This window comes from Neofelis nebulosa, chromosome 12 (genome assembly GCF_028018385.1).
Source record: "Neofelis nebulosa isolate mNeoNeb1 chromosome 12, mNeoNeb1.pri, whole genome shotgun sequence".
In the NCBI taxonomy this organism is placed as follows: domain Eukaryota; kingdom Metazoa; phylum Chordata; class Mammalia; order Carnivora; family Felidae; genus Neofelis; species Neofelis nebulosa.
In genome coordinates, this window is record NC_080793.1 from 94,922,684 (window position 1) to 94,938,772 (window position 16,089).

General features: G+C 39.0%; 1 protein-coding gene across 6 annotated transcripts in view; it reads right to left on the reverse strand.

The window, feature by feature from the left end:
• Positions 1 to 16,089, reverse strand: part of CENPP (centromere protein P) — a 232,621-nt gene that overhangs the window by 188,120 nt on the left and 28,412 nt on the right. For all 6 annotated transcript variants that reach the window (XM_058695983.1, XM_058695989.1, XM_058695988.1 and 3 more), the window contains one exon: positions 12,024 to 12,112. In XM_058695983.1, coding sequence (XP_058551966.1) covers positions 12,024 to 12,112 — 89 coding nt within the window. The remainder of the gene's footprint in view (positions 1 to 12,023; positions 12,113 to 16,089) is intronic.

The following is a 16,089-nucleotide window of genomic DNA, read 5'->3' on the forward strand; positions in this document are numbered from 1 at the left end:
CTCTCAATACTTCGGCTGCTATCCACCTGCTCTAATTACCCAGGATCAGGTATCCCACAACTGGGGACAACCCCTATGCTCCAGAGCCTCCTGAAGTTATTCAAACTAGTCAAGCCTAAGCCTACTCATTCTGCCTCACCTGTTCCTTCCCTTAAAAACTGCTATACTCCCACTCTCCCTCTGCCTGTCTAGTGCTTCCCTCTGTGGCCCCCAGTGACATGGTGTGCCCCTCTTGTTGTGAACTATAACAAACTATCTTTTCAGTGGTGACCGTCTCCCAATTTGTTGGCCTTACAATACTCAAATAATAGTAAAACCTATTAAAACAGGTTCTAATGCATTTATTCGTAACTTCTAGATATTAACCATACAGTACACATAAGCATAGATGTATATATCAAATGTAAGCTGTTTCCTATACATGGCAAAAGGACTACCCCAGAATATATAAGCAGCAGTGGTGATGTTCATTTTCTCCCTTCTTGGTCATTCAGGCAAATGGTCCTGTAGAAAGTGATGAACTCATTGGTACTGCTTCTCAGAGAGACCTCACCAAATTGGTCTTCATGGCAGCTGGAGTTGTATTACAGTGCTATTTCTATGAAGGTGGCCAGTGTAGGACAGCTCATGATCATTGGGCAAATGGCACTCTGAAGCTACTTTGAAGCTAGTCTTAGTAAGTTTATTAGAAGTTGTAATGATAACTCCATGAGGGCTTCTGTGTAAGTCAGTACAGGGATTAACTGAATAGGGATTCTTGGGAAATGCTCTCAGAGATGTGAAAAATGAGCGTGTGTGTACTGTTCATTCAAGGTGCCTGTCCAAATCCTTTCCAGTTATGGCCTTTTATGATTTTCTGTGCTTTTTTAAATTTTCCCCAAAAGGAGTGCTTTGCAAAAAAAAAAAAAAAAAAAAAAAAAAAAGGCAAGCCAGCCTCACACACAGAATTCATTCTTGGGGAATCCTTGTAACTAGATCAGTAGAGTCTATTGTAAATAGTGGTGGGCACAAATACTTACCAAAGGAGTTTAGGAATCTGTGCCCCAAGTAATACCAGACAACAAGCAATCTGTAAGATGAAGTAATTCCATGGAAAGTGGGTGGCCCCGGGGAACAGTGTTTTGTAGATCTGGTTTTGCTGACAGGCATTCCCCAAACAGTGGCAATCACTCCATGTTGTAAAGGAAACCTAAGTCACAAATGTTCTTCTCATAGCTCTCTCATTCCTATTCCTATTCCAGTAAGTTCCACCATTTCTCAGAAATATTTTTATTCTTTGATTCATAAACATATAAACTTTGAGAATGGGGCAAAGCCTTGCAAATAAGTTTATCCAGTTCCTTCATTTTGAAGATACATAAAAAGCTCCACAGACACGAAACGTCTTTCCTAATTCAGTGGCGTTAGTCATTAAAGAAATATCCAATGAAATATGTTATACCAACATATATTACCAACATAATTTACCCTGCCTCTGAGTGATTATACCACAAGACGAAATGCGGTACATTTGTAGAGCACCTGCAGTTGGTAACAATTGGACACCATTAGGTGAGGCCCCGACCTACTCGCGTCTCACCCCGTCACTGAGACCCTCCTGAACATGCTCTGTACCTTAGATACCATTCCCTCACCCTGCACATTCCCGATCTCCCATCCTAATGGACCACTTCTCTCTCTCTGGTGTATTACTTACTTTTCATGTCAGTTTTGTTTACTATCTGTGGGCAGAGGGGTTTTGTCTGCACGCTGCTACGTATCCAGCACACGGAGCAGTCTTGCCACATAGCAGATGTGCACTGTTGTGCACTGTTGGTCCCATAGCACTTACAACAACACTTACCAGCCAGTATGTTTTCCATATGAGCCTGGAAAATCTTTTTAGGCCAGAATAGAAGGAAGTGCTCAAAAATATAATGAGGGAATATCACATGGATTCAGGAACCAGCCTGAAGTTGTTCCCACTGGTCCAGTGTAAGACAATTTGCACACCAAAGTATAGTAAGGAATTATAAATATTAAACATAACGAAGAATGAAACCATACCATAGTAAATAGATAGGTACACACAGACACACATATATAGAGAAGAAAGGAAATCTATTTCTTTTTTCTTAAGTTTATTTATTTATTTTGAGAAGGACAGAGAGAGAGCATGAGTAGGGGAAGGACAGAGAGAGAAGGAGAGAAAGAATCCCAAGCAGGCTCCACGCTGTCAGCACAGAGCCCAATATGGGGCTCAATCACACGAACTGTGAGTTCATGACCTGAGCCAAAATCGAGTCGGACGCTGAACCGACTGAGCCCTAGGTGCCCCCAGGAGATCTATTTCTGCAGCATAAGGCCTAATATCTACTGACATAAGTGGAGGAAGAGCCAGAGTTGAAACATCATCATTCTGCAACCATCACAACAAAGAGTGATCACACAAGAGTCACCAGGGGATGCTAAATCTAAGCAGAAAATTTAATGATGAGTAGTATCTGTATGGTCATAGTGTCCCCTCACAGACATTAACATCTGTGTGGTCACAGTGTCCCCTCACAGACTAGTATCTGCGTGGTCCTAGTGTCTCCTCACATACTGCCTATTATTCCAAGAGAAGGCAAAAAAACCAAAAACACAAATCACGGACCATCCAGTGGACAGTAAGGCGACAGTATGACTGAATCAAAATTACTGCCACCTACACGGGCAGAGAACTGAGAAGGACAACATATCACCAGTACGGTATTTTGCTTCAGAACAGCAACGGATCTTGAATAAAGATTGAAGACAAAATGAGGAACGTTCTACTAGGGGGTAGGAAAGATAGAACACCTGTATTTTGTCAAGCTGGCAAAGTAATAAGAGGCAAAGAAAGATTCTAGAATTGTTCAAATTAAAGGGAATCTAAAAGGTCATGACAATTACATGCAATACTTGACACTAGACTGGATCAGGTAATGCACCGGAAAAGTAAATGCAGAGAAGGTCATCATTAGATGAACTAACCAATGGAAATACAGGTGGCAAATTAGATAAAAGTTTTATATCAATGTCAGCTCATGAAGTCGATTACTATGTTATGAATATACAAGGGACTATCACTATCCTCAGAAATGTATACCAGAGCCATAATACACGCAATGTGTTCTAAAAAGGTTCCACCAGGAGGAGCAGCAGAAATGGTAGAAATGTGGGTAAATACAACCAAAGTGTTCGTCTTCTCTTAAGTTCTTCAAATTATGTATGGTGGTCAAAGGTAAAAAATCTTAACACTGGTTGATGGGGGTCTTCAGTGTATACACATGAACATAATTCCTGTGAAAACCACAATACAGAGCATAGAAGAAAGGAACGTATATGGTTACAAGCCTTCCAGGTTACACTTGCAGTGGCAAAGTATTAAATCTAACTAGAGCGTTGAAAGTTAGATTATGAATGCTGCAAGCCCTGTAGCAGCCAGTAATTAAATAACAAAAATAACAAAAACCCAGGGGCGCCTGGGTGGCGCAGTCGGTTAAGCGTCCGACTTCAGCCAGGTCACGATCTCGCGGTCCGTGAGTTCGAGCCCCGCGTCAGGCTCTGGGCTGATGGCTCGGAGCCTGGAGCCTGTTTCCGATTCTGTGTCTCCCTCTCTCTCTGCCCCTCTCCCGTTCATGCTCTGTCTCTCTCTGTCCCAAAAATAAATAAAAAACGTTGAAAAAAAATTTTTTAATAAAAAAAAAAAAAATAACAAAAACCCAGATATAGCCAAAAAGTCAGTAGATAAAATTAAAATGGAATAGTAAGAAAATAAATAGTCCAAAAGAAATCAGAAAATGGGAACTAAGGAACAAAAAAACAGAGACACAGAAAATGAAAATAAAAGAACAGATGCATTAACACACAGTTACATAAGCATCTATTTTACAGGGAACACTGAAGATTGTTAATCTTACTCTGGTATCCGTTACTAATACCTTTTTAATGTCTGAGAGAACAAATTACACTATGAAGAATACCGGCCTATAAAGAGCGGCAGTTCCTTCATTAGAGTTTACACAGGCCAAAGTGACATATTTTAATCTCCATCAAACAAGGGAGCAAAACTAAGCTCTTAATCATGTGATGAGGAAGGGAGCCAAGAAAAAAAAAATCTTAAAAATGCAACAGCCCAGGTTTAAGCACACACAGACTACAGACACTAGACACTCAAGAGACAGAGGGAGAGAAGAGAGCCTGACCTGTGACATTAATTTAATACAGAACTGTATGGAAAAGTGGACTAAATCACAACTCTTCACCCCCATTCACGTCTCCACAAAGGACACTCCATTACACACTCTTCCATTACAGAAAGAACAACATTGTGCACTGTTGGCTCTACAAGTTGTAAGAGTGACTGTAATTTATCTATTTTTCCCAGGCACAGTCCAAACTTCACTAAACGTTAAACAGATGTTATGGATTTCTTTCACAAAATGTTGGCAGTGACACATTTCAATCTGAACTAGAAGAGTCAGAAAAGTAAAATAACTCGAAGTGTCTTTTTCTTAAGGACAAAGCAAAACATAAAGAGAAATGGAGGATAAAAATTCTAAAGTTTTATTAGGTCTAAAATCAGATGGACATCAGAAGTTAATTATTCACTAAAATATTATCAGTCGCTCTCACATATTGCTGGTGAGAATGCAACATGGTATGGTCACCTTGGAAAACACTGTGCCAGTTGATTATAAATTTAAACATGCTGTAATCATATGACCCAGCAACTCCTTTCTAGTTATCTACCCTGGAGAAAAAACTTACATCACACAAAAACCTCGAATCAAAGTTTACAGCAGCTCTATTCATAATCACCAAAACCTGGAAATCACCCAAATGTCCTCCAATGGGTAAAAGGGTAAACACCAGTATACAGAATACTACTCAAGAAATGAAAAAACGGGTGAATCTCAGTTCATTTACTTTAGCTAAGTAAAGAGGCCAGTCTCTATGGAATTTCATTTATTTCACATTTTATAAGAGGCAAAACCCTAGTGATCAGAGCAGGTTTTGCTAGGGGTTGAAGGGTGGGGGAAAGGTGTGACTATAAAGGAAGAATATGCAGGATTTCTGTGGTGAAGGAGCTGTTCAATATCATCGTGGTGGCAAGCACACAGAAACCATTCAATCTGAATAACACAGAAGGAAAAACTGCAAAAGATTACAGAGCCTCATGGACATATGAGACAATGCCAAAAGCTTTTACATTCATATAATTGGAAGTCCAGAAGCAAAGGAGAAATACATATATTTATGTAATATATAATAAACATAGCAAAAAATGAAATTACAATGGAATATTTTTTAAAGTATTCAAATAGGGTTGCCTGACTGGTTCAGTTGATAGATCATGTGACCCTTGATCTCAGGGTCATGTGTTCAAGCCCCAAATTGGGGATAGAGTTTACTTAATTAAAAAAATTTAAAACATTCAAATCATCCAGAAAATGCATGAAAAGCAAACAGAAGAACAATGAAACAGAAAAATAACTAAATGGGTAGACCTCAATCAAAAAATATCAATGATTACATTAAATGTAAATGATTCATAGATCTAAACATAAAAGGTAAAAGTATAATTTTTTTTTAATTTTGATGAAAATCTTCATGACCTGAGGTTAAACAAAAGTCACAGACATCATATCAAAAACATATAAAAGAAAAAAAAGATTGTCTTCTTAAAATAAAAAAATTTTGCTCTTTGAAAGATACAGTTATGAAAATGAAAAGACAAGGGGTGCCTGGCTGGCTCAGAAGAGCATGTGACTCTTGATCCCAGGGGTTGTGAGTTTAAGCCTCACATTGGGTGTAGGGATCACTTAAAAATAAATTCTTAAATAAGAAAAAAAAAGGGGGGAAAGAAAATGAAAAGACAAGTTACAGAATGGGAGAAAATATTTGAAAATTGCATATATGACAAAGGACTTGTACAGAGAATACATAAAGAACTCTCAAAACAACAGTAAGGAAACAACCCAATGAAGCCATGAGTGGAAGACATGATAAACTTCACCAAAGAGGATGAACAGACAGCAATAAAGCACATGTAAAGATACTCACAGTATCAACCATCAGGAAAATGAGATGCACTACACTCCCACTAGAATGGCTAAAATCAAATATACACAAACAGCACAGGATGGAGAGCATGTAGAGAAACCAGAACTCTCATACATTGCTGGTGTGAATGTAAAATAGCACAAACCTCTGGGAAAACATCTTGGCTGTCTGCTTTTTTTTTATTTTTAATGTTTGTTTACTTATTTTGGGTATAAAAGAGAGGGAGAGAGGGAAGGATACAGAGACAGGGAGAGAGAAGCCCAAGCAGGTTCCACACCCAGCACATAGGGCCCAACATGGGGACTGATCCCATGACAGTGAGATCATGACCTGAGCCCAAAGCCAAGAGTAGAATGCTCAACCGATTGAGCCACCCAGGCACCCCTAGGCCAATTCATATAAGCTAAAATGTAGGGGTGCCTGGGTGGCTTAGTCAGTTAAGAATCTGACTTTGGGGGCGCCTGGGTGGCTCAGTCGGTTAAGCGTCCGACTTCGGCTCAGGTTGTGATCTCGCGGTCCGTCGAGTTCGAGCCCCGCGTCAGGATCTGTGCTGACAGCTCAGAGCCTGGAGCCTGTTTCAGATTCTGTGTCTCCCTCTCTCTGACCCTTCCCCGTTCATGCTCTGTCTCTCTCTGTCTCAAAAATAAATAAACATTAAAAAAAAATTAAAACAAAAAAAGAATCCGACTTTGGTTCAGGTCATATTCTCACCATTCGTGAGTTCTAGCCCCACACTGGGCTTTGCACTAACAGTGCAGAGCCTGCTTGGGATTCTCTATCTTGCTCTCTCTCTGCCCCTCCCCTACTCGCACTTTCTCTCTCAAAATAAATACTTTAAATATATATACAAATGTATATAATGCATATGGTATATGTTTATTATGTAAATTTAAGAATATCTCTACATATAAATATACATTTATAACATATTTATATTTATTATAAATATAGAAGTATGTTTTAAATATATATATAATTTTAATAAATATATATTTATATTATATATACATGAAGAAAGCATGTGTGCACACACCAACATGAGCAGGGGAGAGGCAGACAGAGAGAATCCCAAGCAGACTCCACACTGTCAGCACAAAGCCCAATGCAGGGCTTGAACTCAAGAACCATGAGATCATGACCTGAGCCAAAACCAAGAGTGAGACCCATAACCAACTGAGCTACCCAGGTGCTCCTAAAGTCTTTATTTTTAAAAAGACAGGAAAATGTAAAAAGACACAGAACTTTCACAAATGACAAGTACTGTCCATGAAATTGCAAATTTAGTAGAGGGGGGTTTAAAAGCAGATTAGTCAGAAAATGAAGAAATAATTGCTGAACTGAAATACAGATCTGAGGAATAATCAGGAATAAGCACAAAGATACAAAGAAATAGAAAGTATAGAGAAAGGGTAAAACAGATACAGAAGGTGAACAGAGAGCATGTCCCAAACTCTGGAATGAGAATCAGAGAAAATAATGGAAAGAGCTCTGATTCTACTAAGGATGTAAACAGCTGCAGAGAAGACCATCCACACATATCATCAAACAAATCTGGATCTAAAAAATCATAACATTTCTTGAGTCTATTAGAGACCCAAAGCCACAAGGCAACCAATAAATTTTTCTTCCTCAAAGCAAAGATATGACACAAACTGTTCGCTCTTGGGTCAACTTAGGAGAGGAAAGCAGTCCCTATTCAAGTGGGTAACAAGAAATCAGCTAAAATTTCGTAAGTTCTTTTTTTGTTGTTAAGTTTTTTCCTGTTTTTTTTTCTTTTCTGTTTTTGTGTGTGTGTGTGTGTGTTTTTTTTTTTTGATATAGAAAAAGAGAGGGGGAGGGAGAGAGAGAGAGAGAGAGAGAGAGAGAGAGAGAGAGAGCGCGAGCGCATGTGCATGCCGGGGAAGGGCAGAGAGAGAGAATCCGAAGCAGGCTCTACGCCATTGGCATAGAGCCCAATGTGGGGCTTGAAATCACGAACTGTGAGATTATGACCTGAGCCGAAATCAAGAGTTGGATGCTCAACCAACTGAGACAACCAGGTGCCCCAAATTTTGACAAATTCTTAACAACAAATACGGGATAGAGTGTCATTTTGGAACAGGTTGGAACCCCAGACACAAAGGGACACCACCAGAAAAACCAGGGTCATGTCAGAGAGAGCTCCCTGCCTCTGGCACAGGCACTGCCAGGAACAAAGTGAAGCCAGAACTCTTCTTTGATGGAAACCAAAAACCCTGAAATGCTGAAAAAAGGGCAACAAAGCAATGGAAGAAAAAATCTCTTGCTTCCAAGGGAGGAGCACAAGTCAAACTCATCTAACGTTGGGAGATGGACAGAAAACACTCCTGTTACCAAGACAAAGATCCACTGCTTCAGGAAGAGGGCAAAAACCCCATTCCATGGGAGGGGCAGGAAACCCACTGGGCCCAGGATCCTACACTAACACCAAGCATTCATCTGATAACCCTGCAAGAGGAACATGGAAGTCTCTCCTGGCCAAGACCAACCCCAGATCCAGGCGGGCTTTGGCTCTACTGGGGAGGAGGAGCAGGAACACTGGGGAGCCCAACCCCTGAGGTGCAGGTACAGAGGACTGCCCAATACTGAGGATGGACCCTGAAAACAGAGAACTCCCGTTGTGCCCACCACAAGCCTGGCACCAAGTAATAAGCATCAACAACTACTACTGGGGAGCGTCAAGCACATGGAGAAAGGTTCCCCTTAGAAAGGCAGAAAGCTGAGTGGATCTGGAACACAGAGAAGAACCCTCCAGCTCCCAAAACCACATTCTAAGCATAAGGAAAAACAGACCTTGAATTTGAGTTCACAGATGGAAGAATCTGAAACCTATGGTGAGGTGGTGATTTGAAGCCTACTGATGACGCAAACAGTAAAACTCCCAAACCAGCTCAACTGCTGACCACTTTGAATTGACGCCACACTAGTAGCATGATAAACGTACCCATTTCTGAGCATAAATACTATTTGCTTCAGTCTCTGTTTTTCCACAACGTATCATTAAAAAAAAAAAAAAAAAGATGACATACAAAAATTTATGAAAAAAGACCCCAGAAGTAGCAGAATCAGGCTCCAAGATGATACAGATGTTGGCACTATGAGACAGGGACATTAAAATAACCATGATTAAAAGTCACAGAGACAGGCGCCTGGGTGGCTCAGTCGGTTAAGCGTCCGACTTCGGCTCAGGTCACGATCTCACGGTCCGTGAGTTCGAGCCCCGCGTCGGGCTCTGGGCTGATGGCTCAGAGCCTGGAGCCTGCTTCCGATTCTGTGTCTCCCTCTCTCTCTGCCCCTCCCCCGTTCATGCTGTGTCTCTCTCTGTCTCAAAAATAAATAAAAAACAATAAAAAAAAATTAAAAAAAAAAAGTCACAGAGACAGAAATACGAATGGAGGGGAAGATGGGAAGCTACTGTTTAATGCACAAAGAGTTTCAGTTTTAAAACATGAAAAGTGTCATGACATAGATGGTGGTGGGGCACCTGGGGGTAGGTAGGTTGAGCTTCCGACTCTTGATTTCGGCTCAGGTCACGATCTCGCAGTTTGTGAGTTCGAGTCCCGTGCTGGGCTCTGAGTGGACTCTGTACTGACAGCTTGGAGCCTGGAGCCTGCTTTGGATTCTATGTCTTCCTCTCTCTGTCCCTCCCCCACTTGCACTCTGTCTCTCTCTCCCTAAGTAAACATCAAAAAAAAAAAAAAATTAAAAAAAAAAAAAAGATAGATGGCGGTGCACCTAAGTTAAATACGTCATGTATGTATTTAATACTATAACTGAACCCTTAAAAAGGATTAAGAAGGTAAGTTTTATGGTATATGTATTTTATCACAATAAAAAAAATGAGGGAAAAAAGAGCTAGTACAAAGATATATATATGAAAGAGTCTTGAATCTTGAAGGTAGTGGTTTCATGAAGCTACAGAGGTGATAAAATTGCATAGAACAAACAAGTGATTGTAAAACCGATAAAATCTGAAAAAGCTCTGTGAATTTTACTAATGTCAATTTTCTGGATGTGAAGAGTATACTCTGTAACATGTTATCATTGTCAGAAGCTGAATGAAGGGTATGTAGAATCTCCTTGGATACTGGTTTTGTTTTGTTTTTTACAATTTTCTGTGAATTATTTCAAAATTAAAACTTTAAAAATATGTGTAACAGATGAAATAAGATTAGCAAAATATCAATAATTGTTGATGCCTAATGTGTAGCTGCAGGTTAATTATTCTATTATTTTTACATATATATGAAAACTTCCAAAGTAAAACACTAAAGAGAAAAATAGCCATAATTAATAAATTAAAAGATCTAATGGAAAAAGTTGTACAAATGCATTAACAAATGGGGACTTTCAGTAGACAGAAAAATTAAGGGTCAAATTGAAAATGCCAGAGGTAAAAAAACATGACATTAGAAGTGAAGAATTCCTTCAAAGGGCTCACTGGTAGGTGGGACTTCAGCTGAGGAAAGAATCTGTGAACTTGAAGATAGGATAACAGAAATTACCCAAACTAAAATGCAAAGAAACAACAAAGAGTAAAAGACATAGAAGCACCCAATCCCTGAGGTGATATACCAAATGGCTTAATATATGTGCAGTTAGCACTGCAAGAGAAGCACAGAAAACAGAAGATTTGAAAAGATGTGGATGGGAATTTTCACACTAACACACCTTAGAAATAATACTGTCAAACTGGGGAAAAACAAAATTAAGAGAAAGGTTTGAAGGCAGCCCCAGCCCCCAAATTAACCCTTACAGCAGACTTCTTGTCAGGACCCACGTGATCCAGAAGAGACTAAAGAACATCTTCAATGATGTCGGAGAAGAGCGGCCACCCCAGTTGTCAGTGGTCAACAATACATTCCTGGTCTCCCTCCCACACAGTTGTTCCCCGTCCAATCTCTGTCTAGGACCCTCTCTCCACCACAAGGTCCACTTCTAGTCCCTCCTCCAATCTCCTGAAGTTCAAGGCTTTAACTTCTACCCACTGGCAGAAAACTCTGGGGCTCCATCTCCTGCCTCCAACTCTGCTGAGCTGCCTACTTCCTATTTTTACTGCTGTGCTTCACAGATACTCAACATGTCCAACCTGAAGTCACAACCTCACCTACCATGTTTCTCTTTCAACTTTCTCTATCTCAACAAATGCAATCACCATCAAGGACTCCTGATCCCTCCCATTCGGCCAATAATTGTGCTTCCTAAATATTCCCCAAATCCAAACCCATCCAGCACTCTACCTCAGCTACCATTATGCTAGTCCAACGTACAAATGTCTTCGGCATTTTCATAGGCTAATCACTGACCAAGCTGTACCTACTACTATCCGCCGTCAATCCCTTCTCCCTGTGGCATCCACAATAGTTCTTTCTAGGATGTCACACACTCTCCAGGCTCTGCTTTAGTAGCTTTATGCTGGTCTCCGGACGATGATTAAACTCCTCGTACCAAACTCCATGCAGTGTGGACCTTACGTACTTGACAGCCTCATCTCAGAACACACTCTCCGGCTCACACCCTGCTCTTGTCAGTTGCTCACAGACGGCATGCTTCCTCTTTGCATAGTGCCTATGTACAACTACTCTGTCTAGGACCTCTTTGTTAGGTTACACCTACACATTATTCAGATGTCAGCTCAATTTTCAGGAAATGAGTCCATGTTCTTCTTAAAAGTCAAATTCCTGATGTATGCTTCAACAGGCATTATGCAACTCTCCTCTGTAGCACTGAGCACAACCACAATTTTAGATTTATTTCCATAATTAACTTATGAGTTCACCAATAGGCTATAACCTCCATGAGTATCAAAGATTGTATCTGTTCTTCCTCACATTTTAAAGCCTAGCACATAGTTAAAAAAAAAAGGGGGGGGGAGTAAACTTAAAACTGTAGAGTGAAAACAACCCCTAAAAAAATAAAAATTTGTAATATCTTACCTAGACACAAATTCACTTAATTCTGAATATTCGGTGGGCTCCATTATTATGTTGAGGTCAGTAATAACAGAAGATAAACTCTCCTTATTCTAAAATTTAAAAAAAGTTTATACATCAGATCACAGTAAACATTTAAATAAAATAAAGAGACAAAAATTATTTTAAAAAATACAAAATGAAATACCACCAAGCAATAGGAAAAGGTAATTTTAAAAAGCCACAACAGGAAAAAAAAGCAAATATAATCACACAAAACACTTGATATTTTTTAAACTTTATTTCTGAGAGAGAGAGAGAGAGAGAGAGAGAGAAAGCGAGCACATGGATGGGGGAGAGGCAGAGAGAGAGAGAGGGAGAGAATCCTAAGTGGGCTCCACAGGGGGCTCGATCACATGACTGTGAGATCATGACCTGAGCCAAACTCAAAGAGGCGAACTCAGACGCTCAACCAAGCCACCCAGGCATGCCAGAAACTCAAAATATTTATATTAAAAAATTACTTTATAACTAAAAGTGAAAGAATGACCCGACAAAAAATTTTTACCATAAACATGACAAGGAGAAATGAAAACTGAAAAGAAAAATGTGAAAGACATGAATTAAAAACTGAGATGTATTAGACAATTAACATGGAAAAAAGTATTCACTCTCACTAGTAAAAAGACAAATGTAAATTAAACCAATGAGGTAACACTTTTACCTATGAAATCATTTTGACAATACATACTTTAAAATACACATATTCTCGGGGCACCTGGGTGGCTCAGTCAGTTGGGTGACTAACTTCAGCTCAGGTCATGATCTCATGGTCTGTGAGTTCGAGCCCTGCATCGGGCTCTGTGCTAACAGCTCAGGACCTGGAGCCTGCTTCAGATTCTGTGTCTCCCTCTCTCTGACCCTCCCCCACTCACACACTGTCTCTCAAAAATGAATAAATGTTCAAAAAAAATTTTTTTCAATACACGTATTCTCTATACCAGCAGTATGACTTCAAGAATCTATCCTAAAACAGTAAGAAATGAAGACAAAGACTTATGGCTACCTATTACAAAAACATATTTTGATCTGTAAACTCGGCTTTTCTCCTTTACTCTAGTAAATTTTGCTCTATTATATAGTTGCCTATTATTTGTCTTTCACTTGTTTTTGCAAAAAGCATATATTGACCATTTGTGGTCTTCCAGATTGTTCTTTTCACTTGCTCTTACAGGTGATTTTCCTCAAGAGTGCCCTCCATATTCACCTCCTGGTTACTTCAAATATAGTTCTCAGCACTATAATTGCTTTCTTTTTTCTTTCTTTCTCTCAGTTCTCTTTCCTCTTACTCAATTTTCTATAAATGCTTCATTTGATAGAGCAGGTTTTTTTTTTTTTTTCAACGTTTATTTATTTTTGGGACAGAGAGAGACAGAGCATGAACGGGGGAGGGGCAGAGAGAGAGGGAGACACAGAATCGGAAACAGGCTCCAGGCTCCGAGCCGTCAGCCCAGAGCCTGACGCGGGGCTCGAACTCACAGACCGCGAGATCGTGACCTGGCTGAAGTCGGACGCTTAACCGACTGCGCCACCCAGGCGCCCCAGAGCAGGTTTTATATAGTGTGTTCTTGTATTTATTTCCTGGACTAATTCTTTCAAAGTGAACTTATCCCCATTTTCTTATTAATTCACCTCATGACAGTACATTTGTATATGTCCTAAATGAAGATAACAAAACATGGCACCATATTTGTGCTCTATTCTGGGACTACTATGTGTTCACAGGAGTAGATCTAACAATTTCTAATATTTCCTAAGAAAACAGTGAGTGGTTACTTCTTGACACTTCCCCATTTATCTAGGCACTATCTGATGTGTCTCTGTATTTTGAGCTGCTGGAGAAATGGATATTGATGGCTTATAATCTCTGTTTAGTTTTTTAGCTGCCTGAGGATACAGTGGGAATTGTTAGGAGCAAGGGATCTCAACAGATATTTCTTCAAAGACATACAAATGGGCAGAAAGCACATGAAATAATGGCCAGCATCATTAGTCATCACCTGGTCATTCCATTTGACCCAACAATTCTATTGTTAGACATACACCTAAGAAAAATGAAAACATATGCCTACTTATAAGCTTACACACGAATGTTTACAGTAACGTTAACAGTAGTAAAAAGGTGAAAATAGCCCAAATGCCCATCACCTAATAAATGAGTAACTAAATTTGATATATTCATACAATGGAATATATTCAATCAAAAAAAGGAAATGAACTAATGATACCTGCTATATGCACAAACCTTGAAAATACTATCTTGAGTGAAAGGAGCCAGTCAAAAAGATCACATATTACATGATTCCATTTCAACAAACTGTCCAAAATACACAAACCCATAAAGATAGAAAACAGATTAGCTGTTGTATAGGTCTGGGCAGAAGAAGAGGGACTGAGGGATGATAAAAAGGGGTTTCCTTTTGAGGTGATAAAAATGTTCTAAAATGATGTGGTGATGGTTGTACAACTCTGAATATACTAAAATTTACTGTATATTTTAAATGGATGAATTATTTGAAATGTGAATTATTATCTCATTTGACCAGTTTTAAATTTTTTAAAAAACCTCAGAGGCACATCTTGTCTTTTGCTTGAATATGTGTGGGTGTGTGTTGGATTTTGGCCTTTCACCCATTAGGAAAGGCAAATAAACCTTACCTCACTATAAAGCCTATGATTTACAGGCCCCTCCTTATTTATTTATATCAAGATTTATATCAAGAGTTGATGCTTAACAGACTGAGCCACCCAGGCACCCCAGATGTCTTTTTCAGTGTTTTTGTTTCCTTCAGATAAATACCCAGAAGTAGAATTGCTGGATCATGTGGTAATTCTGTTTTTAATTTTTGAAGGAATTCCATACTCTTTTCTATAATGACTGTACAAATTTACATTTCTACCAATAGTCAATAATACACAAGAGTTCCCCTTCCTCCACATCCTGGCCAATACTTATTTCTTGTCTTTTTTATAATAGCCATCCTAACAGGGGTTAGGTGATATTTCATTGTGGTTTTGATTTCTATTCTCTGATTTTTTTCATATACCTGTTTGGCAATCTGTATGTCTTTTTGAAAAAATGTCCATTCAGATCCTCTGCCCATTTTTAAACCAAATTGTTTGGTTATTTTGCAATTGAGTTATAGCAGGTCTTTATACATACTGGAGATGAACCCCATCAGATATAGGATTTGGAAATATCTTCTCCTATTCCAAGGGTTAACTTTTCATTCTGCTAATGGTTTCCTTTGCTATAGGGAAATATTTTAGTTTTATGTAGTCACACTTCTTGATTTTTGCTTTTGTTGTTTTTGCTTTTTGGTATCAAACAAAAAAATCAACACTGGGACATGTCAAGGAGTTTACTGCCTATGTTTTCTTCTAGGATACTTATGGTTTCTGGTCTTACATTCAAGCATTTAGTCCATTTTGGGTTAATTTTTTGTGTATGGTGTAAGACAGAGGTTCAGTTTCATTCTTTTACATGTGGCTCTCCACATTTCTGAACACCATTTAGTGAACAGACAGTCCTTTCCCCATTGTATATTCTTGACTATCATAAATTAATTTACCACATATGTGTGGGTTTAATTCCAGGTTCTCAATTCAGTTCCATTAATCTTTATATGCCAACACCATATTGTTTTAATTACTATAGCTTTTGTAATACAACTTGAAGTCAGGAATCATGATGCCTCCAGGTTTCTTCCTTTCGTAAGAGTCAACTGTCTATTAGGGATCTTCGGCGGTTCCATACACATTTTAGAATTCTATTTTCTATTTCTGTGAAACCTGCCATAGGACTTTTGATAGGGATTGTAGTTGAATCTATAGATTCCTTTCAGTACTGTGGACATTTAAAAAATATTAACTCTTCTAATCCATGAGCACAGAATATCTATCCATGTATTTGTGCCTTCAATTTCTCTGGTCAATGTCTTATTGTTTACAATGACCAGGTTTTTGACCTCCTGTAGGTATTTCAATCTTTTTGAGGTAATTAAATAATTTCTCTTATAGTGTATTATTA